General features: G+C 43.4%; 1 protein-coding gene across 7 annotated transcripts in view; it reads right to left on the bottom strand.

The window, feature by feature from the left end:
• Positions 1–14,834, bottom strand: part of msraa (methionine sulfoxide reductase Aa) — a 42,510-nt gene that overhangs the window by 14,337 nt on the left and 13,339 nt on the right. For all 7 annotated transcript variants that reach the window (XR_011515519.1, XR_011515520.1, XM_070541779.1 and 4 more), the window contains exons 2-3: positions 5,884–5,952; positions 5,190–5,309 (exon numbers count right to left, since the gene is read on the bottom strand). Coding sequence is in view for 5 of the 7 variants with exons in the window: in XM_070541779.1 (XP_070397880.1) it covers positions 5,190–5,309; positions 5,884–5,952 (189 nt within the window). In the remaining 2 variants the exon portion in view is untranslated. The remainder of the gene's footprint in view (positions 1–5,189; positions 5,310–5,883; positions 5,953–14,834) is intronic.

Below are 14,834 nucleotides of genomic sequence, written 5' to 3' on the forward strand. Positions count from 1 at the left end.
ACTAAAATTTGTTGAAGCAAAAATGAATACACCTCACAACAAAAGGGGGTTCTGGGCATGGAATGAACAAGTTGGCGACATGTTGCAACATTTATCTACAACGAAAAGCCGAACTATGTGGATTCTTACACCCCTGCAGCCTGAAGGTGAGACCCACTATCTCCTCCCTGGGAAAGAGTACGTAGTAGGACGCAAAAATTGTTCCATCCTCCTTCCCAATCATCAGTCCATCAGCAGAGCTCATGCTCACCTGACTGCTACAGACCACACCCTGAGTCTGAGAGATGCTTCCAAATACGGCACGTTTGTCAACAAACAGCGTCTCACGGCTCCAGTTAACCTGACGTCGGGGGACAACGTCACATTTGGGGTTTTTCACTGCAAATTCACTGGTGGTGTGTTCGTCGTGTTTGGAAAGTGCCGGGAAGACGACGCTCTCTCAGGCTCTGGCTGCTTTTGGGGGGGGGGCTGGTGAACACCTGGAGTCAGGAGTGCACTCACCTGACCATGCCGACACAGAGAAGGTCACAGTTACGACCATTTCTGCGATGCTGTGTTGTCGCCCCATCGTGAAGCCGGAGTTCTTCTCAGAGCTCAGCAACGCCGTTCGGCGGACACTACCCCTTCCTAAAGCAGAGTTTCATCCCTGAAATCGATGAGTCCAGCTTGACCAACGAGGAGGTTAACCTCAGCGTGATCCCAGGTTGCCAGCAGCTTTTTATCGGGAAAACCTTCATCTTCTTCTTTTTCCGTTCTTCAAGAAGAACCTCTTTTAGAGCCTGGATGCTGGATGGAGAGTGGTGCTCAACCAGGCTTCAGAATTCCCCACAGGTGTTGGATTGGGTTCAGATCAGGAGACAGACTTGGCCATCCAACCACCTTTGTCCTGTTCTTCTTCAGAAATGCAACAGCAGCTTTAGATGTGTGTTTTGGATCGTTGTCGTGTTGGAAAAGTGCGCAACGACCAAGTTCACGGAGTGATGGCAGCATCTACTCCTTCATAGAGCAGTATATTGTTGAGTTCATCCATAAAATGCGGCTCCCCAACACCAGCAGCACTCATGCAGCCCCACATAAGAACACTGCCACCACCATGCTTCACTGTAGGCACCATGCATTTCTCTTTGAAATCCTCACCTTTACCACGCCAGTGGTAGTTTTGAAACCATTAGTTTAAAAAACAGTGATAAGAGTATAGAGTCCCAGTGGTCTTCATCTCTTTCAGCGTGGGCCCTAGCAAATCCCAGGTGTTGTTGTTTTTGTGCGTGGGCTTTAGGAGAGGCTTCTTTCGTGGACCATACCCATGCATGCCATTCCTCTGCAGTGTGCGCCGTATGATGTCACAGGAAACGATCACTCCAGTCTAGCTTTAGCCAACTGCGGTGAACTTGCACGGTGATTTTATTTAACCCGTCTCATCAGAAGAAGCTCCTGTCCAGACGTTAACTTCTGTGGACGTCTCGGTAAGATGGTTGCTCTTCCATCTCTCTTAAATGTTTGGATGACTTTTGCTACAGTATTGTGACTGATTTGTAAAGCTCTTCTGATCTTGTAGCCCTCACCTTTTCTGTGTGAAGGAATGATTTCCTTCCCGATTTCCTCCGTCTCTCTAACACTGTAGAGGTCTTTAAAAATCATCTAAAAACTCACCTTTTCATCCAGGCGTTCCCTCCCTAAATGTTTCAAAAAGATGGCTTTGTTCGGGTTCACACCTTCACTTTGTTTATACTCATGATTTTACTTTCTACGTTTATCACTGCTACTGTTTTTCTGATGTTTTTATTGGTTAGAGGTATTTGCTCTGATCTTTATCATGTTGTACAGCGCTTTGTGATTCATATCTGTGAAAGGCGCTATACAAATAAACTTTTACTTACTTACTTACTTACTTTCTCAGATTTTATGACATTTCTCTTCCACGTGGAGCCGTTGATGACAGCATGACATGAGAGGGGCTTTTCTTTGTTAAGTAATGCCCTTTTATAGTCACCTGTCTGCTGGACACCTCTTAAACGCACCATTAGACTTGCCAGTAGTTGAATGCCTGTCCATTTGAATGTGGTCACCTTAAGTGTGGCTTTTCTCCAAAGACTAGACTTGTTTTGCAACATGGGCTTGAATGGACTTGTTAGGAAAATCACTTTTTAGTGTGAAAATTAACAAATCTTCTTTGCAACCCATGGCCCACATTTGTGGGAGTATTTTGTTGTTTGAAATGTTACTTCTGAAGGGAAACTAAAGGTTTTCTGACAAATGTAGCGGGGTATACTGCTGAGCACTGTGTAGATCACATAATAACAAGTGACCTAACAGCTTATTTACTCCCAGCACCGTTCCAGAAGTGCAGCGGTGTGTTTTCGTGGTTTTAATCCTGGCAGTGGAGAGGAACAACACCATTTATGACATCAAATGTGATCTCCTTCTTCTTGGTTTAATGGTGGATGGTATAAACTTGAGGGATTTTGTGATCTCGCGAGTCCAATGAGCACAGCAGAGGTTCTCCCAGTGTGGAGAGAAAGTCACAGGTAGTGTGAAGTAGGGGTTAGAGATTGAGCTAGGGTAAGGGGCTAGGTAGAGTGGCTGCTCCTACATGTCGACAGGAACCAGCTGAGGTAGTTCAAGCATTGGGTCAGGATGCCTACTGGACGTCTCCCAGGGGAGGTGTTTCCGGCACGTCCTGCCAGCAGGGACCCATCGGGTCGACCTTCAACTTGTTGGAGGTTACCTCTCCACATTGGCCAGGGGACAAGTGGGAATCCTGCCGAGGAAGCTGGAGGTTTCCGAGGAAAGCTGCTATGATCTGGACCCAGCTTCTTCTCACAATAAAAGTTGGACGATGATTCTCTTCCTGCTGAAATCTGCCACATCCAGGACTAATTTCACCTCAATTTCTGTCTACGACATTAAAACGTTATGTTAATTTTACACACAAACACTAAAAACAATCTAAATTCCTGCTAAAGTCATTAGTTCCCAGCAGCGTATCTGACTCCATCATCTCATCATTACCTGGAATTAATAACCAATTGTCCTAATAACATTTATAGAAGATACTGTCATATTTAAGACCCTGAAAGGACCACATTTACACAAGAAAAGCAGAATATCCAGCAGCCGGAGTCCTTGAAAGGCCCAAAGTGATTTTCTACAGAGGACCTCCTCTGCGGAGCGTCAAACAGCAGCTGGTGCTGGTAATGAGTGTGACCCATTACGTGACACCTCATCTTCCTCACGTCTCTCATTCCACCTCCACTCCTATGTCTTTCTCTGCCTTATTACTTTTTAATATCAGGAGTTATGGATTCCTACGGCAGATATTGGCGAACAGAGACAAAGCAGCGGTCGGCATTAAATTAATGTCTCACCAGGCCAATCTCACAGGAATAAATTTATCTCGTACTGGATGTGGAATACAGTAAAAGATTGGAATCAGAGCGGAAAATAAAGCTGCAGCTGGCCGCACGTTTGGCTGCAAAATGATCTCACAATCTGGCATTAATTCAGAGTGAACAATCAGCTCGGGAAGTCTAATTATCCACCAGATGATCCACACGTGCTCGTAAAGTTTCACAGAACTTCTTGTTTCAGCAGAGAGAAAATGAAGATTTATTTGTGTTTTTTTAATAAACAAGCATTGGGCTGCGCTGTTAGCTGGTCGGTCTTTCTGCTCACACACAAACTGAACCGTTTTGATTTGATTCAACCAAAATAGAAAAAAAAAAAAAAAACGAGTCCCAGAAGACGGCGCCACGCCGGTCAGTGGCAGGCCGAGAACGCTCACACACTCCTTCTCAAAGCCCCAGTTTTGTTGGCAGAAGAGCCGAGCAAATCCAGGTGTTTCGCCACCTTGGAGCCGGATCAGTAACGGAGCTGGCCTTTGTGAAGTCTGGTAACATTTCATATGCTTGTTTTAGTTACTGGTCCTTAATAATAAAGCTTTGTGCAGCTTTATGAAAAGAATTCAGAATCCTTTCTAGACGTCTGAATGTTTAAAAAGCAGATTTATCAGCTGCCTAAAGAACAAAACTAGCTCAAATTAATCTGGCAAGTTAGCTAAGGAGCGAGTTTGCTCATTAACCAGAACGTGGTGGTCTACTAGACAAAGTCAAAGGAACATTTGGGGCATTTAGAAATATTTCTGTGTAAAAGTTATAAATAATTCATTCTTCTAACATTACATTTTAAACCTTAAAGAGCAAGTCACCCCCAAATAAGCTTTTTTTTCCTGATAAACTATATAAATGCATGTCTAATCGTGCAAGTTAAGTCTGGAAAATAAAACATAAATTTACTATAACTGATCTTTCCTGCATCTGTTCTGTTTAAAAGTCTCTGGGATGCGGATGGCTAGCAGAGATGTGACAACATGAATGATGCACAACCAGCCAATTCGGCACAACACAAACCAGAGCAGTCAGGATATTTATTATAAAAGAGCCACAAATTAACTCCAAACCTGCCCATTTAGGAGCCTGATGCTGCTGCAAAGCTGCACCAGTCTGTTGCTTAACAAACCAGCGAAGGCAGGAAGCAGAAATACTAAAAATCCTTTCAAATTAAAATGTCAGTTCAGCTTCTGGTTCAGTTTTGTTGCAAAGGTGATAAAAGTTTTTTAAAAATCTGTTAAGATTCCCCAAAAATATCTCAGATTAATAAAACAAACAAACTCTGTGGAGCTGCCACAGTTTCCTAAATTCTCATTCTGGCCCATTTTCCTGTTAATTCACTCCTTTTGTTGCAGTATTTCCAACATTTTAGGATTCATAATCATTAAAAATTAATGTTTATTTTTATCCAACTTCCTTATTGATGGATTGTCTAAACTGTTCTGGAGCGAATCAATAAAGTTTGACTGAATAAAACTGAAAGTGACAGACAGGTGATGGGGCAAGTCAAATGATGGATTCAGTCTGTGGTGGAGGACTGGAGGGTCTGAACGGACAGACACACACACACATGCATCAATAGCAGCCTTATCCATGCCCTGGTTTAATGGGACCTGAGGGAAATGATCGACTCCTCTTGTTTTTTTTTTTTTACAATTTACTAACTCAGTAGAAGACGCACACTAGGCTCACTATCTGGTGTGTGTGTGTGTGTGTGTGTGTGTGTGTGTGTGTGTGTGTGTGTGTGTGTGTGTGTGTGTGCGTGCGTGCGTGTGTGTGTGTGTGTGTGTGTGTTGGGAGTACCTGTGCACACCTCCTTGTATGTGGGGTTAGGTGTATACCCTCCACAGTAGCCCACCTGGGTGGAATAAACTCCTTTCTGTGTCCAGAACTTCCTCTCTGCTCCCCAGAAACAGCCCATTCCTTCAGAATAAAACAATAAGAGATAAATAAGGAACAGCAGCCTCCATCTTATATTCTAGCTTCTTCACTGCACTTCATGACTTTAAATGAAGGAAAGGTAAATAAATCTCTCTTTCTCAGCTTGTTTACTGCTTAAATATAATTTTAGAGTCAAACTTTATTATAATAAATTAATGATGAGTCATGTAGTTGGTAGCTCGTGTTCACAATATGATAAAAATATAGATTTTAGTCCATCCATCCATTCTTGGCTGCCTATCCAGAGTCGGGTCGCGGGGGCAGCAGCCCAAGGAGGGAGGCCCAGACTTCCTTCTCCCCAGCCACTTGGACCAGCTCCTCAGGGGGAATCCCAAGGCGTTCCCTGGCCAAGCGAGAGACATAGTCCCTCCAGCGTGTCCTGGGTCTTTCTTTAGGCCTTCTCCTGGTTGGACGTGCCCGGAAAACCTCACCAGGGAGGCGTCCAGGAGGCATCCTAACTACAGTAGATGCCCGAGCCGCCTCAACTGGCTCCTCTCGATGAGGAGTTTTAGCTTGTAACAACATTTTGAAGCATTTTTTAGTTTTCATCACTTACCAAACACGACCATCTGGGTTCCTTCTGGAAAAGGTGGAACAGTTCTGTTTCCATTCACATCATGTTTCTCTGCAGAAGGACAAAATAAAACGTGATTGATAACAGAAAAAAAGAGGCAAAAATGAAGTCATTTAGTCCCCGTTTTAAGTATCTGTTATCTGGACATAGCAGTTACAACGATCAGTAGGTCAGTGTGTGTAAAACCCACTGAGTTGTGTGTTCTGATAGCTGCAGCGGCCATTTTGAATGATGCTAAGCATTAATTAGATGAAGACGATCCTCCAGCGGTGTGTGAGCTACAATCAGTTCCACCCAGCGGTTCTATTTGTTCTTTATTTAGGACAGTGCATGTTAATGAACATAAATGTAAAAGCAGCTTACATGAATGTAAACATGCCAGATTATAGCCAAAGGCTAATTTCCATCTGTTGTCGTTAGACATAAAAAGACATAATAATTCATCATTCATTCATTCATAATAAAAACTCCATCACCAAACTTACACATACACACCATTCTATTCACAAGTGAAACATTAAAACTATACAACTCATACATTCCTGAGAATTGTTGCTAAAACTGCAGCTAATGAGCTCACAGACTAAAAGTTGAATCTTAAAATAAGTCCTGATAGAGATACAGAGTCGGTGAAGAAGAATGCATTACCACTGCCAGTTACACGCACACACACACACACACACACACACTGACCCAGTTAAAGAGCAGTGAGCAGGTTTGCATATTTTCATAGCAGCTGCACTCACTCCAATCAGCAGAGCCAGAGGTGCACGAGGACTCATTTCAGGCCACCTAACCACCTGGATGAGCTAAAGCACACTGACATGGGCCTGCCAGGGGCTCAATGTGTGTGTGTGTGTATGTGTGTGTGTGCAGATGGCTTGCTGTGGAGGGAGATGGATTAAATATGGGAAGGTGGGGGAGAATTAAAATGAAGCAAACATCTGGATCCTTCTTTTTCTCCTTTTATCACACCATCTCTCTCTCTCCCTCTCTACACACACCTGCACACACACACACACGCACACACACACACACACGTCCCTGTTGGTCTGATTACACGAGCAGCTTCTCGTTGTGAGTCAGAGCAGCAGACACATAGGACACTTTCTCATCTTCCTCTTGTTTCTGCAGGATGAAGGTTGCAGCTGTGTGTCGTTATGACGTCTCTTCAACTTCAACACTTCTTATATTTTAGTTTCTCAGACTGTATCTGTGTTTCCACATCGCGTGCACGCTCTGCACAAATAAAGCAACATTCCCAGTTTTCTCTACTGCACATCTCCTGCTTTTAGACAAAATCAAACGTATCGAAGTCTAAATCTCTCACCTCCATCACTTTTATCTACAACTTTGTGAGCACTGGCTTGTTTTTGAGGTCTAACTTAACTCTGGTTTTAGCGTGACAGAATTTTTCTCCTGATTGGAAGGCAGAAGAAGGACGAGGTTTCATTCTGCTCTGTAGTTAAGATGGACTGATTAAGAAACCACAACGATTCTTCAGATTCCCTTTAAACTACAGCCTGTAGCCGTCGCTTGTTTGATTGCAACCCTGCAGAACTGCAAGCTGGAATAAATTTTTGATAATCCCCGATCCAGAGTGTGCAGACAGACTTTTTCTTTTTAAATCCCAACAGCAGAGCAAACAGAATCGGAGATGCCCTAGTTTTCACGGGCTGGAATCCTGCAGACGGAATCGTATTTGCTGCCAGATTAACAGAATAGAAAAGCTACAAATAAAAACAACATTGGAAAAACCTTCGATGACTTCAGGATCTCAATCGTTTTAAAAGAGGAATTTCTGATCCTGCATCTTTATTATGAGACGGATTCTCAGCCTCTTCCTTTTTTCTCACATTATCCTCCATCTGTGTGTGTGTGTGTGTGTGTGTGTGTGTGTGTGCAGGTGTGTGTGTGTGTGTGTGTGTGTGTGTGTGTGTGTGTGTGTGTGTGTGTGTGTGTGTGTGTGTGTGTGTGTGTGTGTGTGTGTGCAGGTGTGTGTGTGTGTGTGTGTGTGTGTGTGTGTGTGTGTGTGTGTGTGTGTGTGTGTGTGTGTGTGGCCTGTAATGAACATGTCTTTGTTGGCCCCTGAAGGCAGCCATCACTAACACACACACACATCGTAAGCAGTTACACTCATTAGTATTCTGTCTGGACTTATTTTCTTTCCCACTGACATTTACATTTAAATTGTTTATCTGCCTGTGTGTGTGTGTGTGTGTGTGTGTGTGTGTGTGTGTGTGTGTGTGTGTGTGTGTATGTGTGGGCACGCACGTATGTGTGTGCATGCAAATGTGTGTGTGTATGTGTGTGTAGTGTGTGTGTGTGTGTGTGTGTGTGTGGTGTGCGGGCATGCATGTGTGCGTGCGTGCATGTAAGTATGTGTGTGTGTGTGTGTAGTGTGCGGGCATGTAACTATGTAAGCATGTGTGTGTGTGTGTGTGGTGTGCGGGCATGCATGTGTGTGTGCATGCATGTAAGTATGTGTGTGTGTGTGTGTGTGTGTGTGTGTGTGTGTGTATGCATGTAAGTATGTGTGTGTGTGTGTGTGTGTGTGTGTGTGTGCGTGTGTGTGAGAGAGTGTGTGTGTGCATGCGTGTGTGTGCGTGTGTGTGTGCATGCATGTAAGTATGTGTGTGTGTGTGTGTGTGTGTGTGTGTGTGTGTGTGTGTGTGTGTGTGTGTGCGTGCGTGCGTGCGTGCATGTGTGTGTGTGTGTGTGTGTGACACAGACGACTGCAGATACAAAGCAGCAGAAAACACACCACTCATCTGGTCTCCTGCAGAGCCGTGCGTGAACATGCAGCACACGTGTGTTCAGATGGAAGCGGCTCTCAGCTATTCTCCGCGTTAACGTGACAAAGTTGGGTAACTAAGTGGTTTACAGTCAGATAAAAGCTTCTGAGTTAAGAAAACTTTCTGTTTCTTGCATTTAAACATTTTATTTCATTTGAGCTCCTTAGCACAGGTTCCAGTACCGCTCCATCTTTTTTCTGTTCTGCACTCAGAGATTTATCACACTCAATCTGTTCTGCAAGCATTTCTGCTTTTGCTGAGCAGCCCTTGTTTATTTGACCCGCGTGACGTCACAGACCTGCTGCTGCATATGGGAGCTGTTCTTTTCCCCCGTTTAATTTGCAGCTTGTCCCTCAACTGCAGTTTTTGTATCTCAGAATTGAAACTCCGGTCGTCTTAGCAGCTGCAGAGGTCGAAAATCAGCAGCTCATTTCTGGCCTGAATAAATTTGCTTATTTTTTCTTTCCGTTTTGAAATACGCGTATTTCAGAGAATATCAGAGAATAATAGCAGTGTCAAAACACATAAAAGAGTAATTCCTGTATTTTACATTTAAATTAAGATGAAGCCCAGATAGCAGAAGAGTCTGTGGTAAACATGCTTTCTTTTCCCAGGGCTGGTTGTGTAGTATGTGGTTGTGCGCCTGAGCACTGAGCAGTCAGCAGGTTACCTGCAGCAGACAGAGGTCAGTGCGATCGAAGTTTGGAAAATTAGGAAGAAAAATCAGACAGAACATCTGCCATTTTGGCTTATTTGGTTGACCCAGAAAAATGACCAAATGTGTGTGTTCTATACAAACTCCGGGCTGAAGCATGACTGTGTCTGCTCAAGCATCGGGCTCTCACAACCCAGAACCTCCTGGCTGGATGTATAGGAGCGTTGCAAAAAGAACGCAGCTTTGAAAATGACGTTTTTTTAAATACATATTTAATGCAAGCTGGAAACCAAACAAAAACTCAACCTAACACACAAGAAAACTGGAGTTTGAGGATATGTGTGTATTTTCTTTCCCAGATGCAAATCTGAAGACATGAAGCTGTTTTAAAAGAACAACTGAGATCTACAATAAAAACACACTCTGTTAGTAGAATTTAAGCTTCCCGTGTGTGTGTGGTGTGTGTGTGTGTGTGTGTGTGTGTGTGTGTGTGTGTGTGTGTGTGTGTGTGTGTGTGTGTGTGTCTAACGAGCTTGCCTCCCAGTCTCTTTCCCAGAACCCTGAATCCTGTCACAATAATAAGGTTGATCACAGAACAGGCCTTTATCCATGGTGGCATCTGTGACACACACATACACACACACACGCACACACACACACACACACACACACACACACACACACACACACACACACACACTATTAGTGCTGCTCTATTTCAGCTCAGGCCCACATGTGTGTGAAGGCAGCCAGGACCAGCCAATCAGGGCTCTGCACACTCTGGTTTATCCCTGTGGCCTTTCATCACTTTTTAATATTCCTCTGTGACAATAAAGATGGCAGAAGAGACTGATAAAATATACAAGATAAGATACGGAAACATTTAACACATCAGCACTGAAGTTTTTATTCACTACAACAACTTCAGCTGAATGAATTTCCATCCTTAGAGGTTCACGCCAACCTTTAGGTTTCTGCACAGTTGAATCCACGTGTCATCAGAATCAGATCCCAGACCAGATACTGGACAAGCTGATCGGGTCAGATTAGGATTATAGCTGAGAGAGGATTATCCAAGATTGGAGCTAGTTTTGATTAACATGTTTTTGATGTTTTTATTTTAAAGAGAAGGATTCGAACCACAGCATGGTGCTAAAAGATTCAGTGATGTTGCTGATTTTTATCATGAGAAGGTAAGGATGGTTCACGGCAACCACAGCATCCAGCCTTCTGCAGAAATGGTTTTTAAATTAAGTTGCCGATCAAACCTGATTGATGCACTACGCTAGTGAAGGTCAGAGCATCACCGTTTGGACATTGAACGTGCTCTGAACATTGGTCTTCAGTAGTGTTTTCTGTGTAGAGTAAAACTCTCACACTCCTGTTTAAGGGGGTACATGTTTGTTGGAGGAGAGGGTCGGTGGAAAAGGACAGCGTTACAAGTCTTACTCATTTATATACATGATAAGCAAATGTCTCACCTCCGATAGCTGAATGCTGCATTAGCTTAAGTTAGTCAGGTAAACAGAAGACGTGGTCTCTTAAGGCTTAAAGGGGACATTTTTTGTCACGTTAAAACAAGCTGAACCGTTTTATGGTCGATACAAAACATGTGCATTCATTTATTTGCACCAAACCCCTCTAATATAAAGCATTCTCACTAACTCCAGTTTCAGTACTTTCCAGAATGAGCCGTTTCAGTTGCTGGCCACGCCCACCGACCCCCTGATTGGCTGCTATGACATGAGGAGCTTGGGTATCCAGGAAAGGCTCAGAGTAGAGCTGCTGCTCCTTCGGCGTCAACAAGTGAGGGTGGGTTCTACGCTTATGCCCCTTATTGTGATGTCACAATGAAGAAAAAAAGCTTGTAGAAGCAAATCTCAACTGAAACCAAATGCTGACAGAAAATGGATGAACGATTTTATTTACATTTGGACTGTTTAGAGACAGTGGAGACCTGTGAGGCAGCACAAAAGGATGCAATAAGGGGGATTTGAATAATATGTCCCCTTGATGCAATCTCTCTCTCTCTCTCTCTCTCTCTCTCTCTCTCTCTCTCTCTCTCTCTCTCTCTCTCTCTCTCTCTCTCTCTCTCTCTCTCTCTCTCTCTCTCTCTCTCTCTCTCTCTCTCTCTCTCTCTCTCTCTCTCTCTCTCTCTCTCTCTCTCTCTCTCTCTCTCTCTCTCTCTCACACACACACACACACACACACACACACACACACACACACAAACATAAACACATGTATGAAAACTATTTTTGCTAAGCTCCTTATAATTCTACAGGGGTATACACTCCAGTCCAGTAGGTGGTGATATAGTATTAGTTTGTCCTCTGTCTGTTTCAGCATAAAGTATAAACATTTGTTCATTTGCCATTAGTAACCTAACTATTTTTTACGGGAGTTTTGTTAACTCGGCCTTGTTGTCTGCGCCGTTTTAAATCCCGATCAGCAGCTGGCTGTGGAGGGACCTGGCGCACCTTTGCAGACTGGTACAGGTGACTGAATTAATGTCACACGGGCAGCACGATCTGCCAGAAGGTTGAGCGGTGAAGGACTCCATCCGAATTGGTCACAGGTGTGTAAACAGAACAGAACTGGTTAGTAACGCTGACATTTTTCAACATTTTGTGGTGGAAACAGTTTGGGTCTCTACAGCAGAAGAAGAAGAGCTAAAACCTGGACTGAGTCTCTCTTCACCTTCCCACCGGAGCTACAGATGCTTCAGTGATAAATGAAGCACTGCGGTTAATGTCTGGCTGGGACACACACACACACACACACACACACACACACAGAAAAACGATTGTAGATTTAATTGTGGCGCACTGTAGGCAAAGTAACCTCCCCCACCTTCGTCCCTGCTTGTGTCTCTCCCTGATTGCTTGGCTGCTTCTGCTCCTACACCATCCCCCCCCCCCATCATCCTCCCTTTGCACCCCCCCCCCCTCCTCCTCTCCATCTGAGCCTCTCAATCAGCTGCTCTGATTGCAGTCTTTGTTTTTATTACTACCCATCATGACAACCATCAGTGTTATCCTTATTGTTTTGTGTCCGCCGGCGTTCTGGGAAACTCAAAGAAGTCACCTCCCAGTTTTTGTAAATAAGAGATAAAGATATTAAAATTTAAAGAGCACAGCTGCAGTGACACAGTTGTTCAACCTTGTAACTGAAATGCAGACTAAAGTCAAGTTTTCTGGTAAATATCCACCTTTAGCTCAGAGTTGCACAGAAATACGCTCTGCTGGTGACTTTATTTTATTTTATCACAAATAAACATTTATTCATGGGTTTTATTTTGGTTTATTACCACTAAAACAACCTTGTTTCGTTTCATTTAACACCTAAGAAACCAAACTTGAATGGTTCTCAGTGTCCTTTTGAACTCCAGCAGCTTTTTATGAAAATTTCACTCCAATCTCAGATCATTTTCAGAGGATTTTATATTTACCAAAACTTTCAAATTATCTGGGAATATTTTCAAATTCAAGAGATGAGCCAGTGTGAGGCAGTCAGTTAACTAAATTATATGAAAAATGTCCCATTTCCTTGTTGAATCTGAGAAAAATACCAAAGAAAACCGTTTGAGACTGAAGACGGGATTTTTGCTCCAACAAAGTGATCCCCTACTTAAAGAGCAAGTCACCCCCAAATCAGCTTTTTTTTCTGATAAACTATAAAAATGTGTGTCTAATCGTGCTGCAGACACGTGTGGTCAATAGTTTAGCACTTAAGTGCATTTTAGTTAAAACTTTAATGTTCTGCCTAAAACTGACAGTGTTGTGCCGTTGTCAGGTAAAAACTCTGCACTGCATTTGAATTTAAATCTGCCATCGCTATTGGCTAAGAGGTACCCTAGAACGTTAGCTGGTACCATATGATGTCACAATGCCCTTGTGAGCCTGTGTGTGTGTATTTGTTAGCAGCTCCGCCCTCTCGGTCTGCTAGGCAACAGCATTTGTTGCATTTTTCAAACAGGAAGTGGGAGTGGAGTAATACTCTGGTAGGGGGTGACTTGCTCTTTAATTAGGATCACCTGAAGGATGATATCAGTGAATCTGCAGCAGACTGAGGGAAACAGCTCTGAGAATTGCCTTTTTGGAGTAAATAACTGTCTGTTAAAATGTGTTCTAGGTGTTTTTGATGATGCTAATAAATAAAACGGCCTTTGAATGTTATGCAGGAAGCAGGTAAAGAGCTGTCAGGCAGGAAACTGGCTCATCCCTTGAGTTGTCTTTGTTAAGCTTGACTGATTCAGGTCAAGAGTTCTGTGCTCTGGAGGAAACCAGTTATGTTTTAAAAGTCACCAGCCTTGCAACAATCTGGAGTCTTTAAGCGCGTCTCAGACTTTGAGCTCGGACTGTTTAACCATTTCTACAGAGCTGTGAGCTTCGTGTTCTTCAGGGTTCTTTAAGGTTCTACTGAGGACAGCCTCAGCGACTTCACTTATTTATTTCTGCCTAAATATCAAATCTTCAAAACAATTCAGGTTTTCAACATTTCTGTTGGGAAATGCATCCATCTAATTGTGGCACATTTTGTTTTTGCTAAGACTCCATCTAAACCTAAGAAATCCGGTAGAGGATGTGCAGTGTGCGTACCTTGAATCTGACCGTTCCAGTAAAGATTTTGGGGCAGTTTTGTGTTCTCTGTGACCTCCACATTGTGGTCGGTGGTTTAGCGACTCATCCAGGGACACCAGGAGCGTTAAATATGACCTTTTCAAGTTGCATCCGATGCAAACTGCAGAAACTGACTAAATAGAACTCACTCTTCACTTTTCATCAATGGTTAATGTGCTGACATCATTTTCTGTTAATTATTGTACAGCTTGGGTCAGAAAACGGTTTAAAAACACTTTGACATGAATAATAACCTAGATGCACCTGCTGAAGTAACTGATGCACGTCTGGAGTGAAGATGAATTACTACCTGCTCTGTATCTTTACTATGTTCCAGCTTTTATTCTCCTTCTCCTCGTCTTCTCTGAACCAGTTGACTGACAGCTGTGAGTGTGGTTAGAGTGGCGGGGGGCTTAATAAGCCTCCACAGGGCTCATGTGTGTCTATGTGTGTGCTGGAGCTTCCCCGAGGGTTCGACTCAATCGATTGCTCACAGCCATTAGTCGTGAGACAGTGTGCAGTGCAGAGAACCGGACTTAATGCACTTTGCACTGGCAGACTGATTGGACCCTTTCAGACCTTTATGTGTTATAGTAATGGCTTTTTGCATTCACACTTTCTGTAAGTGGATGCCGCAGAAAATGTTGATGGCTGCTAGATGGAGCCGAGATGCTTTTGGAAAATTCTTGCTAGAGAAGAGAAGACTGCGGCACACAGAAGCAGAAAAACATGAAAGACTTCTCAGAAATATCCGTACGTTTGGGATCCCCTAATTTTGAGGGCCAACACCAATTTCTGATTTTTTTTTCCCAGCTCTGTCCTGATTTTGTACAATTCCAGATAATATACAGAAGGTACTTT

The sequence above is a fragment of the Nothobranchius furzeri genome, chromosome 2 (genome assembly GCF_043380555.1).
Source record: "Nothobranchius furzeri strain GRZ-AD chromosome 2, NfurGRZ-RIMD1, whole genome shotgun sequence".
In the NCBI taxonomy this organism is placed as follows: domain Eukaryota; kingdom Metazoa; phylum Chordata; class Actinopteri; order Cyprinodontiformes; family Nothobranchiidae; genus Nothobranchius; species Nothobranchius furzeri.